General features: G+C 37.7%; 4 protein-coding genes and 1 pseudogene across 5 annotated transcripts; 3 read left to right on the top strand and 2 right to left on the bottom strand.

Moving 5' to 3' along the window:
- The first annotated feature begins 1979 nt into the window (after positions 1 to 1979).
- Positions 1980 to 6884, top strand: LOC147484349 (pleiotropic drug resistance protein 1-like; annotated as a pseudogene). The gene is made up of 14 exons (XR_015206651.1): positions 1980 to 2507; positions 2595 to 2683; positions 2800 to 3170; positions 3543 to 3619; positions 3748 to 3801; positions 3930 to 4322; positions 4415 to 4696; positions 4818 to 5134; positions 5215 to 5375; positions 5498 to 5818; positions 5908 to 5973; positions 6112 to 6209; positions 6302 to 6634; positions 6733 to 6884. The product of XR_015206651.1 is annotated as a pleiotropic drug resistance protein 1-like (transcript).
- Positions 6885 to 6887: 3 nt separating this feature from the next.
- Positions 6888 to 8542, top strand: LOC147484348 (pleiotropic drug resistance protein 1-like). Its single transcript, XM_086579739.1, has 5 exons — positions 6888 to 7028; positions 7125 to 7570; positions 7670 to 7841; positions 7942 to 8196; positions 8273 to 8542. The coding sequence occupies exons 1-5, from the start codon at positions 6888 to 6890 to the stop codon at positions 8540 to 8542; spliced, it is 1284 nt and encodes a 427-aa protein (XP_086435865.1).
- LOC147484347 (UPF0481 protein At3g47200-like) lies at positions 8539 to 13084 on the top strand. Its single transcript, XM_086581167.1, has one exon. The coding sequence runs from the start codon at positions 9107 to 9109 to the stop codon at positions 10391 to 10393; it is 1287 nt and encodes a 428-aa protein (XP_086437293.1). The 5' UTR covers positions 8539 to 9106; the 3' UTR covers positions 10394 to 13084.
- Positions 10813 to 13133, bottom strand: LYC (lycopene cyclase). Its single transcript, XM_086581166.1, has one exon. The coding sequence runs from the start codon at positions 12762 to 12764 to the stop codon at positions 11250 to 11252; it is 1515 nt and encodes a 504-aa protein (XP_086437292.1). The 5' UTR covers positions 12765 to 13133; the 3' UTR covers positions 10813 to 11249.
- A 1537-nt stretch (positions 13134 to 14670) lies between these two features.
- Positions 14671 to 15999, bottom strand: LOC147484345 (germin-like protein 5-1). Its single transcript, XM_086576482.1, has 2 exons — positions 15816 to 15999; positions 14671 to 15385 (listed from the first exon to the last, which is right to left on the bottom strand). The coding sequence occupies exons 1-2, from the start codon at positions 15916 to 15918 to the stop codon at positions 14841 to 14843; spliced, it is 648 nt and encodes a 215-aa protein (XP_086432608.1). The 5' UTR covers positions 15919 to 15999; the 3' UTR covers positions 14671 to 14840.
- Positions 16000 to 16474: the final 475 nt, after the last annotated feature.

Raw genomic sequence — 16474 nt, 5'->3', positions numbered from 1 at the left:
TTAACCGGTTGAGCCCATGGTAATAGCCAGATTCATCCATAGTTTACCTATTGTAGTTTTATCCACAAGTAATTGGGCTGAATTTTCCAATTTTTTTTCGCCCCAAGTCCGCTATAAATTTTAATTACGGATTTAGAAAAAAATAAATAATACAAACTGACATCAGCAATTACACAATTTTATATTTATATATGGAAATTTAAATTTTACAAAAAACAACTATGTAAATATATGTTTCCACATATTGTCATGTACATTTCAATTTACATAGATAAAGAAAACTGTGTAAATTTATTTTGTCATAAGTAAATACAAATGATTTGTCCTAAAACCGAAATTATTAATGAAGATTGCTAACATCAGCCCGTTTTTGTTTTTGTGCCGAAATTCAGTTACTTATTGGCATTGTTCTAAAAATCGGTCTAGGCGGTCTCTAGGCGCTAGGCGGTGCCCAACTGACTCGCCTAGGCTCAAGTCGTTTAAAAAATCGGTGGACCGACTAGGCGGGTCTAGGCAAACCAATTAGGCGGGCTAGGCGGGTCTAAGCGGTCCAGTCAAGTTTTTTTTTTTTTTTTTGAATGATTAAATGTCGAAATTAAAAGCCCGGGTAGACTTAAGATTTGAATCAGTTTAAAAGACTAAAGTCTAATGTAAATTATATGTCACTATAACAAAGAGTATGTTTTTATATGAAATCGATATTCTTCAACTATTACGCATTTTTGTAATAAATATTTTTGTTTGTGTTTATTTTTTGAGTTATGGTAAATGATTTTCTTCATTTCTTGTAGTTTAGGTGTGTATTACTATCTATATTAAGAAAAAAAACCGCCTCACTTAGCCCGTTTAGGCATTGCCTAAAAGGCCTAGGGGCGCTAGTCACTCTCCCACCGCCCAACTAACGTCCAGCGTTTTTTAGAACACTGCTTATCCTATTGGCTTATTGAGAAACTATTGTTGAGCTTTATCTTTGGGGCCGTAATTCCTGTTTTAACAAAAGTAAAATTCTCCCCCCACAAATTAAGCTTCTAGAAGAATATCATATATATATATGGCTAGTTTTTTCGGCCTTCTAGAATATCAGTGACAGCATATGAACTTGGACAAATATCACGTTTACTTTCCTTAAGTATACACTGATGTTGTTATAAATATAATTTTACTCTCATTATTATTACTAGACTTGGAAAAGGGAAAAATAAAACAGTGCAAAGCAATGGAACGTGAAGATCCACATTCTACAGAAACAACCCGAAAATCACAAAGTAAGTAAGTTTTTTTTTTATCGCAAATATTTCCTCGATAAAAAAAAAAAAAAAAAAAAAAAAAACTGGTAATGGCTTTTTGCATGTACTTGAGTAGTTTATATGAGTCAGCTCATTCGTTTCTTCATGGTCCATAATATCGATTCGATATTGTCGAGTGTCGACATGCATGGATGTAAAGTTGGTAGATATAGTATTGACAACAGGAAAGTGACAATAGTAAGCATAATCTTGATATAGGTGTAGGAGAAATATGTGTGATACTTCCCAAGCTAATCATAAAAAGAAAAATAGTTATCGGTATCTTCTTTTTTGTTCTTATATAGCTTATATGTATTGTTTTAATCAACAAAAGTTGCAAAATCTGGCAGGTTGCTTACCTTGCATAAAGAAAAAACATACATTATTCTGGTCAATATTTTTGACAAAGTATTTTAATCAGTAATTGTATATCTTAAGTCGATTATATAGTAAATAAACATCGTTTTGATCCTAGGGACTCTTAACTATTAACTGTACACTTGTATGAACAAGATTTGTACGGCTATACTTCTTTCATTACTATAGACAAAAAGGGTCAACAGGTTAGAAGAATTCTGAGAATAGCTAAAAGAGACAGATACTGGAATTTGTTTGAATTGCAAAACACCCAATGCTTGGTTGTGTCCTATCTGCATATGTATATAAATATATATACATTGAAGTCATCCTCTTCAAACAAGCTCACATTCTTACTTGAGTTTTCATATAGGTACCATGGCAAGATCAGTAAGGGTATCTGAAAGTCTTGATGGGTGGGGAGCAGCAAGTTTGCGCTCCGCAAGCCAAAGGATTTTTCATACAAGTGAGAACATTTTTTCAACAACAGCGAGTACTAGAAGAAGTAGAGACGACGAGGAGGATCTTAAATGGGCTGCATTGGAGAAACTTCCTACATATGACAGGCTTACTGTATCTCTACTAAAGCTAGACGCAAGCAAGAGCGGAAAAGTAAAGCATGATCAAGTTGATGTAAGAAAAATAGGCCTTGAAACTCGTCAGGAGCTGCTGGATCGATTAGTCCACATTGTAGATAATGATAACGAAAACTTTGTGGCAAAACTACGTGAAAGAATTGATAGAGTGGGTATAACGCTACCAGAGGTCGAAGTGAGGTATGAACATCTCAATGTCAATGCAGAAGTGTATGTGGGTGGTAGAGCAATGCCAACATTAATAAACGGCACTTTAAATATGATCGAGGTGAGTTACAAATTATGTATATTCATTTATTTATTTGGCCTGTTTAGCATATGATATTTGCTGAATTGTGTATAATTTCGAATCCAGAGTATACTAAGCTCACTTAAGATTTACAAAGGAAAGAAGAAGTCAGTGACAATTCTTAATGATGTTAGCGGCATCATCAAACCAGGAAGGTAAACAAACTGTAAGAACTCTTAAGATTTCATTTTGGTGTTAGTTTTCAGTGCAGATACTACATAACTTGCATGACAAGAAACTAATTGCTCCTATTTGTATGTATAATGTTCAGACTGACACTACTTCTTGGCCCTCCTGGTGCGGGGAAGACTACCCTCTTATTAGCTCTTGCTGGGAAACTTAAAAACGATCTACAGGTTAAACCCGAGCATAATTCTTTATTAGTTAATAGTACCTCACGTTTATACGTCAAATATTGGAAGAGCAATACAGAGAAGGATTTGTTTCACTAGTATTAATTATCCTTCCTTTGGTGTGAGTAGGTCTCTGGAAGCGTTACGTACAATGGACATACCATGAGGGAGTTTGTTCCGCAGAGGACTTCAGCCTACATCAGTCAACATGATCTGCACAATGGAGACATGACTGTGAGGGAAACATTTGATTTCTCTGCTCGATGTCAGGGTGTCGGACACAGATACGGTATTTTTTCCTCACCAACACCATTTTATTTCCGCCATGCTTGGCGTGCTGTGAATAGTTTACAGGCTGCAAAATGGTTTTCATAACTCAAATTACATATAATGTTCATAGGAAAAGCAGCGAAGACGAGCAAAAACTCACAACTCATCATTATATAATGCTAGCTAGTTATAGTTTAAAAAAAATACAAACTCTTAAAACTCTTAGAACTTTTGTGGTTGCTTCCTTTAGTAAGAGAGAACCAGTCCATAAAAAAGCTGTTTTACTTTTAGCACATAGCTCTAGGCTGCAATTTTCCATCTGAACTAAATGAGGCTTTCATCTCAAAAGATTTGGTAAATATTTTTTCCATCGTCTTGACAAACTTTGCAGATGTTCTTGCTGAACTTGCAAGAAGGGAGAAACTTCATGCAATCAAACCAGACCCAGATATCGATGTCTTCATGAAGGTATAAAATACAGTAACAGTGATGACAAGCAGTATATACATGGGAAAAAAAAATAAAAGAAAAAAAAGGTAGAAATAATTGAATTATGCCCACTATCTTATCTGTTTCTCTCCATTTCTACTTCTCAGGCAGCAACAACTCAAGGACAGAGGTCTAGCATTGTCACTGATTATACCTTGAAGGTAAGGAAGATGGATGTTCTCATTCAAATGTGGAAATACTCTTACATACATAACAAATAGATAGAAAGTTTCATAGATAGAGTTGCAGGATGTGATTCTAACAAAATAAAATATGACAATATGCACAGTTGCTTGGGCTAGATATATGTGCTGATACCATGGTAGGGGATGATATGCGGAGGGGAATTTCGGGCGGACAGAAAAAGCGAGTGACAACTGGTGAGATGATAGTTGGTCCTTCAACAGCTCTCTTTATGGATGAGATTTCAACTGGGCTAGACAGCTCAACAACCTACCAGATTGTCAAGAGTCTCAAGCATTTCATAAAAGTATTTCAAACCACCGTCATGATATCACTCCTCCAACCTGCACCGGAAACATTCGACCTTTTTGATGATGTCTTACTGCTCTGCGAAGGGCAGATAGTTTATCATGGTCCTCGCGAGTTAATTCTTGATTTCTTTGAGATGATGGGATTTACATGTCCAGAGAGGAAAGGCGTAGCTGATTTCCTACAAGAGGTTAGTTTGCTTTCCTGTAAACTTGGTTGCATTTTCTTGTGCTCCTCAATGTTTAATCTTCCATTCTGAATTCAAAAATTTGTTTTAACTAGGTGACTTCGAGGAAAGATCAACAACAGTATTGGGACGACAAAACAAAACCATACCATTACGTTCCTGTTGAGGATTTCTCACAAGCTTTCCAGTCTTTCTATGTTGGGAAGCAACTATCCTCTGCTCTTGATGTCTCTTATGACAAATCCATGTGCCATCCAGCTGCTCTTGTGAAAAAGAAGTATGGTATCTCAAAGACCGAGCTTTTCAAAGCATGTTTTGACAGAGAAGTTCTTCTGATGAAGAGAAGCGCATTCATTTACATTTTCAAAGCTATACAGGCAAGTACCTCCTTTATCCAAAAATAAATAAAAGTAAAAATAAAAGTAAATACTACCTCCAATACAGATGATGCTGATTGAAACCAGTACAGTAGTGACGTCTTTTGCCTATCTTATGCAGATTGCATTTGTTGCTCTGGTAACAATGACAGTTTTCCTGCGGACAGAAATGGATCACAGTTCACTAAAAGGCGGGCAGAAGTATATGGGAGTAATATTCTTTGGTCTGGTAAACAACATGTTCAATGGGCTTGCCGAGGCTCAGTTGACAATGATGAAGTTACCAGTTTACTTCAAGCAGAGGGATTCATTGTTTTTCCCAGCATGGGCATATTCACTTCCCACATTTATAACAAGGATACCTGTATCACTAATTGAGTCTTCAGTGTGGGTTTTTCTAACTTACTACACAATTGGATTGGCGCCCAGCTTTGAAAGGTTTTCCCCAACTAATCTCACTTGGTGATTCATATCTGTTGTCTTTTGTCTAACTTGTCTGTTACTACATTGGTCGTCAGGTTCCTTCGACAGTTGCTACTAATGTTCAACCTGCATCAAATGTCACTCTCTCTTTTCCGTTTCATTGCGGCGTTGGGACGGAATCAGATTGTGACCAACACATTTGGGGCATTTGTGCTACTAGTCATATTCGTTTTAGGTGGCTTCATCGTCTCTAGAGGTAAAATCACTATCCCCTGATCCAAAGATAAACAAAAAACAAACAAAGGAAATTATTCATGTAATTTTCTATTATAGAGGCACATTTAAGCAAAAGATTTTCTGATTGAGTGAAAATTACAGATGACATATATAGTTGGTGGATTTGGGGATACTGGACTTCTCCTTTGATGTATGCTCAGAATGCAATTGCAGTAAATGAATATTTAGCAACTAGATGGAACGAGGTATGCTTTGAGTACAAGTAACACTATTTGTTAAATAACGATATTGTGTATTTGTTATTGAAGTGTACCTATTAAATTCTGCAGGTAGGCGAGGTTCTTCTCAAAGCAAAGGGAATGTTTACAGATGAGAGTTGGTACTGGATAGGCAATGGAGTCCTCTTTGCATACAACATTCTCTTCAATATCCTCTACACACTAGCTTTGGCATATCTGAATCGTTAGTAACGATACCTTTCTCAGTTGTATCCTTGTCAGTTTAAGTATTCTAAGATACTAACTAAAAACTTCTATTTTTTTCAAATTCAGCTCTTGGTAACTCTCAAGCGTCTATTGCCGATGCTGAAGAATCTAGCTCCGAGATACAAAGTTCAAGTAAGCAAATGATCATAGAAAAGTACAGTAATTTGTTTTTTACCAGTTCAATTCAACCAACACCAGCGGAGCACCATTTTGACAAATATGAGATGCGACGTTCTTGTATTCTAATTTATATTTTGTGCTCTATTTCAGGCAAAACTAGGGAGGTGGAGAAAAAAGGGATGGTTTTGCCGTTTAGTGCTCTTTCCATGGAATTTGATAATGTGAATTACTTTGTGGATATGCCAGCAGTAAGTAATCTTTAACTTGTATCCAACTCCCCTAACGATGTCTACTTTCATTAAGAACACAATCTTCAGGGGCCTTATGTCTGTTTGTACAGGAAATGAAGCAGCATGGAGAATCAGAGAACAGGCTCCAACTTCTGCATGGTGTAAGTGGGTCATTTAGACCAGGAGTTTTAACATGTCTCATGGGTGTGAGTGGTGCTGGAAAGACCACCCTAATGGATGTGCTAGCTGGAAGGAAAACTGGAGGGTATATTGAGGGGTCAATCACTATTTCTGGATATCCAAAGAAGCAAGAGACTTTTGCTCGCATTAGTGGTTACTGCGAACAAAATGACATTCACTCACCCAACCTCACTATTTATGAGTCCCTTCTCTTTTCTGCTTGGCTTCGCCTTCCTGCCGATGTTGATGACAAAAAAAGAGTGGTATATATACACTTCTAACATTTTAATAATCATAATTAGTTCAACTTCTCTAAGGTTTGCATCAATTAAATGATAACTTACATTTTTATATAATGCAGATGTTTGTGAATGAGGTGATGGATCTGGTTGAATTGAACAATCTACGGGATGCTATGGTAGGTGTTCCAGGAGTTACTGGGTTGTCGACAGAGCAAAGAAAAACGTCTCACCATTGCTGTAGCCAGAACTTGTAGCCAATCCTTCCATTGTGTTTATGGATGAACCAACTTCAGGTCTTGATGCTCGAGCCGCAGCTATAGTTATGCGAACTGTTCGCAACACGGTTGACACAGGCAGGACAGTTGTATGCACCATTCACCAACCGAGCATTGACATTTTTGAATCTTTTGATGAGGTTAGAATAATTTGCTTCTTCATATAAATATACCTTTTTTTCTCTTCAATACTGTAGCTTATCAACTTCTTACAATTGGTGGTTTTCCTTCTACAGTTATTACTCATGAAGCGAGGAGGACGAGTTATATATGCTGGTCCACTGGGGAAAAAATCTCAAGAGCTGATCAAATATTTTGAATCTATAGATGGGGTCGCAAAGATAACTCCTGAATATAACCCAGCAACATGGATGCTAGAGGCTAGTTCAATAGCTTCTGAGAATATTCTTGGGGTGGACTTTGCCAAAGTTTATCTAGAGTCCTCTCTGTATCAGAGGAATAAAGTGCTAATTGATGAGTTAAATAAACCAGTTCCGGGGTCTAAAGATATCCACTTCAACACCAGGTTCTCTCAGTCCTTCTGGGTTCAGGTCAAAGCCTGTTTGTGGAAACAACACTGGTCCTATTGGAGGAATCCCCAATACAATGCAGTTCGCATTTTTTTCACTTGCGTCTGTGCTTTGCTCTTTGCAAGTATATTTTGGAAAATGGGTGGCAAAATGTAAGTATAGATCCTTTAGTATAAATCCTTTGTGCAAAAAAGTTATCCTCTGTACTTATTTGAACCATATATATGGAATGTTGTTGCCAATTTTATCAGGAAGAAGCAACAAGATCTTCAAAACGCCATGGGTTCCATGTTCGCTGCAGTTATCTTCCTAGGTGTCAGTAATGCATCGTCAGTGCAACCAGTTGTGGATATTGAGAGGAGTGTTTTCTATAGAGAACGAGCAGCTGGCATGTTTTCTGCTCTCCCTTATGCTCTTAGCCAGGTAACACGAACCTTACATAATCCACTTGCACTATATTCCTTCACTATTTCCATCACATGAGAAATTGATACTAAGTTACAATTAAATATTGACGATGCAGGTTTTGATGGAGATTCCATATACTTTCGTGCAATCTTTGATCTATGGAGTCATTGTGTATTTCACATTAGGATTCCAAGGGTCAATTGTGAAGTTCTTGTGGTTCTTCTTTTTCATGTTCTTCACATTCCTATACTACACATACTACGGCATGATGACTGTTGCTTTGACTCCTAATGCCTCCTTTGCTGCCGTCGTTTCTTCAGCATTTTATGGAGTGTGGATGCTCTTTGCGGGTTTTCTTGTTCCGAGAACTGTGAGTTGAAATTCTTACTACTTGCTCATTTTATTTACAGCCTCTAAGAATCTACTAACTAAAATGCCTTTTGCAGAGCATTCCAATTTGGTGGAGATGGTATTACTGGGGATGCCCTGTTGCCTGGACACTCTATGGTCTAGTGACTTCCCAATTTGGGGATATGACGACAATCATGTTGACATATGGAGGAGATCCTGTCCCTGTAAAGGATTATCTGAACGCTTCTTTTGGGTATGACCATGACATGCTGCCAGTTGTTGCTTGCATCATTGTTGGCTTTGCTGTTCTCTTTGCTTTTATTTTTGCGCATGCTATCCGGGTTCTAAACTTCCAAACCAGATGAAGAACTACACGGAGGTGTCCTTGAGTTGGTGCTGTATATAGAATTGTATAATATTAGTTCCTTACATTTGGTATCATTATTTTGGATACCAATGTTTCCATTTTCCATCATTTAATGAGATGTTACCGTATACCTGGACACCGTTTTGTCTTTCTGTTGTGGTATTTTTGTCTGTTCTTAAGATGGCCTAAAATTTCAGAAAAATAAAAAAAAAATATATATGGCCTCAAGTCTGTGCGATGGAGGCTATAGAATAATTTAATTATTCTTGTACATTACTTGGTATGTGAAAAAAGCACGATACTGTATTAGTTCATTGTGTGTGAAGAATGCAAGAATCTAGATTACTTCATTTATCAAAAAAGTTAAAATGCTAGTAAGATATTCAGAAGACAGTATGGAACAGTATACAAACTCTCTTGAGCGTATGATTGCAGAAGGAAATGAAATCTCCTCTGTTCCTGAAGTGGAGCAGTCTGGGAAGAGGATGCTTATTGTACGTTAAGGTGCAATACCATCCCTGCTCTTATTGTTGAGCAACCAGAGAGGGTTAGTAGTGTGATCATGGGGGAAGCAAGCAAACACCAAAGTCAGAGAGGTGATTGGTTGATCAACATAATGATGGACGGAATGGAAGAAAGGAGTAGTCAGTCTCATATGAACCCTCGAATTCAAAAGGTAGCACCAAGACTGCGGGATGTTGAAGCCTATAAGAAATGCTTTGATCCTGCACTGGCATCCATAGGTCCTTATCATCATGGCAGGCCTGAGTTCCAGTTGATGGAGAAGCTCAAGACCATAAGCGCTCGACAATTTGTCTCAGCTTGTAATGTGAGACCCGAAGTTGTATACAGCAAGGTTTTTGAGGCCGTTGTCCAAGCTAGGGAGTGCTATTCTGAAGGATCCACGTCTGCGTTTGACGATGAAGCGTTTACACGCATAATGTTCCTGGACGGCTGCTTCATTCTGCAATTTATCTACTGCATTACCACTGACCAGCAATGTGAGCTGACTACTTGTTGCTATAGTGCAGCTTTTTTACTAAGAGACTTGTTCTTGCTTGAAAACCAACTCCCGTTTCTGATATTGCAAGCACTAATGAGGGTGAGATTTATCAAAGATGAAGGGGAAAAAATGGTCATCAAATTTATAAACCAGCGAATTAGTCCTCCAGGCCGCTGTTCTCCGGGAATGCCTACTGGTAGTAAAGATCGTCAACCACTTCATCTCCTTGACCTCCTTCGAACCAGACTGCTATCCTCCATGTCTTCTCCATTACGACGAACGAGCGATACTGATTGGCACTCTTTCCGTTCAGTCAAGGAGCTTAAAGCAGTGGGAATCAACTTTAAGAGGAGCTCCACAAACTCTCTTACTGACATCCACTTCAAGTCTTACAAGATCTACGGGGAGTTGTCACTTCCTCCAATAGCCATTGATGACTCAACCATGCCCAGATTTCTAAACCTGATTGCTTACGAGATGTGCCCTGATGCTTCCCATGATTATACATTTATATCCTACATCTGTTTTCTTGATGCACTGATTGATCACGCAGAAGACGTGAAGGAGCTCCGATCCAAGGGCATACTACTGAACTTCCTTGGCAGTGATGACCAAGTAGCCGATCTCTTTAACCAGTTGGCAAATGAATTGGTACCGGATCCTAAGATCTATTATGAAGTCAAAAGTGGTATTGAATCGCACTACAAAAACAGGGCAAAGGTATCCATGGTTGAGTTCTTAACCACTCATTTCAGTAGCCCTTGGAGCGCTTTTGGTTTTTTAGCTGCAAGTTTGGTTGTTGTCATGACTTGCATCCAGACACTCTTCACAGTGTACCACCCATAATATCAAATAAGACAAATAGTCCTATAGAAATATGTTGAAGTTGTTTCTAAAAAGCTTAATTTCCTCTAGAACCTAGACTGGTAATGCATCTCCCTAGTGATTACTTGGTACTAAATCCTAAGATCTTAATCAACTGTTTGATGTTACGCACTCTAAACTCGAGGTCACAGCTTTAATTCAACGTGATCTAAGATTCCTTGCTCCTTTAAAGATGAGATCCTAACGTCTGCTATGCGTACTGGTAGATAATTAATAAATATCCACACCTAGAAAATTCAAAACCATTTATAGGCCAACCGTCATACTTATACTCGAGCAACATATGGAAGAAGACTTTGGAATCACAAATGGCCTCCCAATCAGATATTTGCAATCATGTTAAGTAGTAATGGAATTGTAAGAGGGAAAAAAAACATGAGTGAGAGCAAATAGATGATTAAATCAACATAATCTATATATGGATTGCTATACAGTAGAAAGGCATCAATGGTTTACTGTTGTGGACAACTCCTGCCTCCAAACTCCTTACTGAAACTCTGAAAGGCATCGGGCCCATATATGAGATTCAGTAACAAAACTGCATACATACAAGTGGCTGTATTGACGTTTTACCACTGAAAGAAAGTAGGGCTAGATAGGGATACCCCACCATTATTAGTTGCAATTAGGGACCCTTCCCCATTTTCAAAAATATTAGTGATACCCCCAGTTGCAAGATCCAACGGCTACGATATGAGTTTTTTTTTCACATGAAGAAGCATTACCGTTGGATCTTACAAATGAGGGGGTATCCCTAACTAACCCAAGAAAGTACGCCTTTCATGCAAGATACAATGATGCATTTAGTATAATTTATTTACTCTCGATCTTTTATTAGGTTGTTCATCATACCAACCAGAGGAAGAGTACCCTTGGCCATGATTTCTATCCTGGAAGCATTTGAAGCATGAGAGAAAAGTGAAAGGCCGAAAAATAACAGCTCGGGAAGAAACAATCGAGATGACAAGAATCCATGCCAATAATGTGGTTCTAGATCAAAAAATGCATCGAAGAACCGCCTTGTACCTTGTAAGTCAAGCTTAAGAAGGATATCCATACCAAAGCAGAAGAATTCTCGCTGCCTCCTCCTCTCTATAGGCCACAAATGCTTCCAAACTGCAGCAGACAATTCATCACCTGAAAGACCTCGCTCAGACCCAAGGTACTGAACTATTGATTTTGCAACAATCGGTGCTGCTGCAAGAGTTCTCGCTACCATGTATCCAGTTGATGGATGAACCATCCCAGCTGTCCCACCAATTCCTATGACCCTTTGAGGGAGCACCGGAAGGGGCCCACCCATTGGAATAACACATCGTTCATCCTCTTCAATGCTCTTCACTTTTATACCCAAGTGTTTCAATCTAGCAACCATCCTTTCTTGAATATCTTCCATCGATAATCCAGGCCGAGCAACCAGAGAAGTCTCTTCTAGAAAAATCTTTGTGGATGAAAAGGGCATTGCATAAAGAAATGTGGGGATCTTGCTGTTCTTCTCTTTCAATTCTGGTTTTCCATCCAGATGAGAATCTCTCCAATCCATGAATAGCATTTTATCCAAATCAAAAGGGTGTTCTTCTACATCAGCCAAAATACCATATGCCACTTGGTACCCGGGGTTATAAGGCTTATCATACTGAACAAGACACCTTGAGAATCCAGTGGCATCAAGGACCACGGTTGCCTGAATTGTAATTCCATCACTGCATATCAAGAGTGACTTGGATTCCTCATGAATAACCTTAATGACTTTAGCCTGATGAAACTTAACACCATTTGATACACACTTCTGCATCATCTTAGATTTCAACTGTTTCCGGTTAACCCTTCCATATGGTCGATCAAGATACTTTTTCGACTTGTCATCAGTGAACACAACTGCACCAGACCACGTAGTGTCAAGACAATCGAGCAAGTCCATAGCTTCAAACTCATCAACCCAAACACCATAATTATTAGGCCAAATCAACTTCGGAAACGGATCAATTGAGCAAACCGAAAGACCCGCATCAGACACTTGCTGAGCAACAGCAAGGCCAGCAGGTCCACCCCCAACAACTGCCAGGTCTACAACAAGTGCCTTGGATGGATCATACATAGGAAGCTCAAATTCAAGACTTTCCTTCTTTGTCTCTGGAACAAGTTCCAAAATAGCACTACCCCTTGCCTTAACAGTTCCATTTCGACACCATTTCTGATGATATTTTTTACCCCCGAGTCCAAATTCCTGGTTTTGAAGCTTTGAAGAGCTTATATAGTGGTGTTTCTCAGAAAACCCATGAAGGGGGTGAAGCATTTCAAGCTTATTATGGATTCTAAGTAGTGTATCCATAATTAATTGAGTATTACTAAACAAAGAACCAATCTTTTTAACTAAATTCTTCACAATATCTCAAAAACTCACAGAATTTAGACTAATCTATACATGATTTCACACATGGGAAACTTAAGCTCTTGAACTGAATTCACAAAGAAAATAAGATAGTAAGCTTACCAAATATAGTTTTAAGGACTGAGCTAAAAAAAAAGCTAGTGACTGTGAAGCTTCAACGTCTCCTTTAACTGAAAACTGAAAGATAGATAAAATGATATCTGATTTTGGTAAGGACCAGAGTGTGTTTTTTTTTCTGGTCCTTCAGTTCACAACGTGACACGTCATCCTTAACTTAAGTGAAGGTTTGAAGGAGTAGAGATTCTGAAAATGGGATCAGAATATTCGGTGTTCAGATAAGATAAATTGTTATGGGACTCCTTTTGCCACACTCCTCCTCCTCCCCACCAATTATCAGTTTGGTATGATATTTTAGAAAAAAAATTCTTGAGAAATTTCTGAAATATTTTATGTATTGGTACTTTGGCATTGGTATTCTGGTGTATATATATATATATATATATAAATTTCAGCTACCTTTGAACTATGTATGGAGGCACAAAATAATTCTGTGGCCTCATGGGAATGATGTTGGCAAATATGACAGTGTAGTAGTTGCGTTATGTGATAACTAGATTGCAACATTTCAATAACTTATCCTGTTTAACAAGGCAAAATCAGTTCCTTACTTTCAAAGTTTCAATGCAAGTGAAATGTCTTGATCACAACTACAAAAGTACTCTAACCTTTGACCAAATAGAAATTTTGGTATGTGAAAATTACATACAAATTCTTTCTTCGATGTTGTTTGGACAGAGTAACTCATAACTATTTTTTTTGGGTAAATCTAGGATGCGCAGGAGAGAGAAAGTGAGGATGAATCTGGGTCACTCACACACAGAAGTGAGAGTGTATTTCAACAAAGAAGTATTAATCCAAAGGCCCATACATCTCGCGCACTGAAGACATGCTCTTTTTTTTAATCACTCATAAAGACCGGGTAGATGAAAGGTCAAGTATACCTTGACGCAAAATAAAAAACGGCTTGGCCCAACTGAAACGACCCGGTATATATAGTATGAACAATGATTATTCATATCTATTTCTTAACATAAGCTATGAATAATCATTGTTTATATCTCATACCTCAATATAATGTATGATCAATAAAAATACCTATTTAAGTATGAACAATCGATGTTCATATCTCAAGATAATGTATGATTAGTAAGAACACATATTGGAATATGAACAATGATTGTTTATATCTCAATATGAGTTATGAGCAATCATTGTTCATACATTAATATATTGTATGAAATACGTTTATCTATTTAGCAAAATGATAGGAATGGTAAAATTGGAAAATATTTATTTCAAATCCAGATTATTTGTCCTTACAAGTTATTTCAACTTGAAAATTGGTTTTCAATATTATTTTCCTTACAAGTTATTTTCACTTGAAAATTGGTTTTCACTGTTATTTTCATCGGAAATTGTTCTTAAGATATAAAAAAAAACACTAATTCTAAGAGTGATTTTTACTCGAAAATGGCCTTGGGCATCAATAAGTAAACTTCGAAGTTCAAACAACTAGGCGTCAAACTTATCTTGCAGAAGCATAAGATCAGGCCAGGCTGGCCAGCTATTAAAACTATAGTCTCTGTCCATTAAAGAATCGTAACGCAATTGAATACTACCATTCCACCAATTTCTAGTCACCTACATCACCATTTGACTGTTTTTTTTGGGTAAACTGATACAGATGTTATTATTATAATGGTTGCCTGAAGGAATTTTTCGGTCCATCAAGATTGTCATAAAGTATAACGTGTTTGCCAGTTGCCACAGTTCAACAAAACAAAAATGTAACAAACTCAATCGAATTTCTCAGAAAGAAAATCATTATTAATTACATTATTATGACATCCACGCTCGGCTTATAAGAATCTGAAACAATTTATGCTGCCTGAGCTGAAAAACCAACAACTGTGAACTAGCTGTTGCAACTTGTAAGTTGTAACTAACTTGTATTCACTACTTTTTAGGGGCAAGCTTGGCCTTAATCTTGTCAACCTCTTTTGTGCCAATTTGGAAAGCCTTTGCCAAAACATTGTCGGGCACACTTGGACTCGAGGCGAAGAGAGTAACAGCAATAGCTTGAGTACCTGGCAATTGGCTATTGAACGCGGCTATAACTGCAGCAGGTACTCTCTCATTGTTGATCTGAAAATGAACCAAACCCCTTGGGAACACAAAGACTTCACCTGCCTTGATTGTTTTTGTAATGAGGGTGTTGTTAGTTGTTATGAACCCAACGGTCAATTGGCCTTCTAGGACAAATACGACTTCAGTTGCGCGAGGGTGAGTATGTGGTGGGTTTAGACCACCAGGTGCATAATCAATTCGAGACACTGATACACCTAATGTGTTTAGACCGGGGATCTTTTCTACATTTGCTGCAGTCACAACTGATCCCAAGGTATTGTTGGTCGCTCCCGGTTTGGCCAGTCCAGCAAAGAAAAAATCAGCCTCAGTTACTTTTGTCGCCGGCTTACATGCAAATCCATTGATTTTCACACCTGCAATTAGTTGTAGCCAAAATACCAGTTAATTACGATTATGGTGTGTGAGATACATTGAAAATAGGCAGGTGAACGGTGGACCTACTTTCTGAAAAGTATAGCATTCACTCTCCGTTAGATCCATATTTTGAGAAATCAATTTGCTACTGATCAATTATATTTCACTACAACCCATTCACACGTTTCAGTTCCAAAACAATTTGGAGTTTTTAAGCTATATTAGGATAGAAGTATAAAAATGTACACTGTACAATGTTCTCTCTGAACTCTGAAGTGGTGGTGTACAACTGAAGTAGTGCACAATGGTTGGGAATCAGCGGCATGTGCCGTGCAAAAAAGTTAGAAGAAAAAACAAACTACCTGCCAATTCCCATTATGTACTACGAAAACTTACAGAAAGAAAACTAGACAATATTAAGTTTCTAACCAGAGGAGGGATCAGCCACACAGATATCTTGGAGCATGTCAGGATCAGCTAGGGTGCCATAGATGACACTCAAGAACAAAAGAAGAGGCGCAACAATTGACATGCTCTTGTTGATTTTAGAAGAATCAAAGAGAGATGAATAGTTGTGAATGAATGGAAAGCTGAGGATAACAATGAATGGAAAAATGTACTTATAAAGGGATGGTTTTGGAAGCAGTTAAAGAAAATAAAACTAAAGTCGTTGGTGATGTTGATGCTATGCCAGCAACATTATCAACTAAATGAAACATTGGAAAGGTCCCTCTTCCATTAAAAGTAAATAAAATATAAATTCATAATTTAAAAAAGCTACCCTGTACATTGTTATCCGACTCACTTGGTCCTCATAAAGATTTATGTCACCTTAAAAGATTTCTAGTGACTCTAGAATAATGTTGATATACTAACCAGCAGCTCAAACTTGAAAAATAAGATAAATCAGAAAGATTAAATACATTTGGTCTTCATTTATACAGATCTGTGGGACTCTCAGATCTTGTAATTAATCACAAATATGTACATATTGGCCTTCTTAATCTTTAGAACATTGACCTTTTTCTCTTACTGCTATTGTTCGGAAATACATAGCTGATCACCTAGGATACTTGAAATCATAAATG

This window comes from Coptis chinensis, chromosome 8 (genome assembly GCF_015680905.1).
Source record: "Coptis chinensis isolate HL-2020 chromosome 8, ASM1568090v1, whole genome shotgun sequence".
Taxonomy (NCBI): domain Eukaryota; kingdom Viridiplantae; phylum Streptophyta; class Magnoliopsida; order Ranunculales; family Ranunculaceae; genus Coptis; species Coptis chinensis.
This window is presented reverse-complemented; position numbering and strand designations above follow the sequence as displayed.

Coding starts and splice junctions, on each gene's coding strand:
- LOC147484348 (XM_086579739.1), top strand. CDS start 6,888: ATGGATGAACCAACTTCAGGTCTTGATGCTCGAGCCGCAGCTATAGTT. Junction 7,029..7,124: donor TTTTTGAATCTTTTGATGAG/GTTAGAATAATT, acceptor TTCCTTCTACAG/TTATTACTCATGAAGCGAGG. Junction 7,842..7,941: donor TCCCTTATGCTCTTAGCCAG/GTAACACGAACC, acceptor TTGACGATGCAG/GTTTTGATGGAGATTCCATA.
- LOC147484347 (XM_086581167.1), top strand. CDS start 9,107: ATGGGGGAAGCAAGCAAACACCAAAGTCAGAGAGGTGATTGGTTGATC.
- LYC (XM_086581166.1), bottom strand. CDS start 12,764: ATGGATACACTACTTAGAATCCATAATAAGCTTGAAATGCTTCACCCC.
- LOC147484345 (XM_086576482.1), bottom strand. CDS start 15,918: ATGTCAATTGTTGCGCCTCTTCTTTTGTTCTTGAGTGTCATCTATGGC. Junction 15,386..15,815: donor TGTGGCTGATCCCTCCTCTG/GTTAGAAACTTA, acceptor AACTAATTGCAG/GTGTGAAAATCAATGGATTT.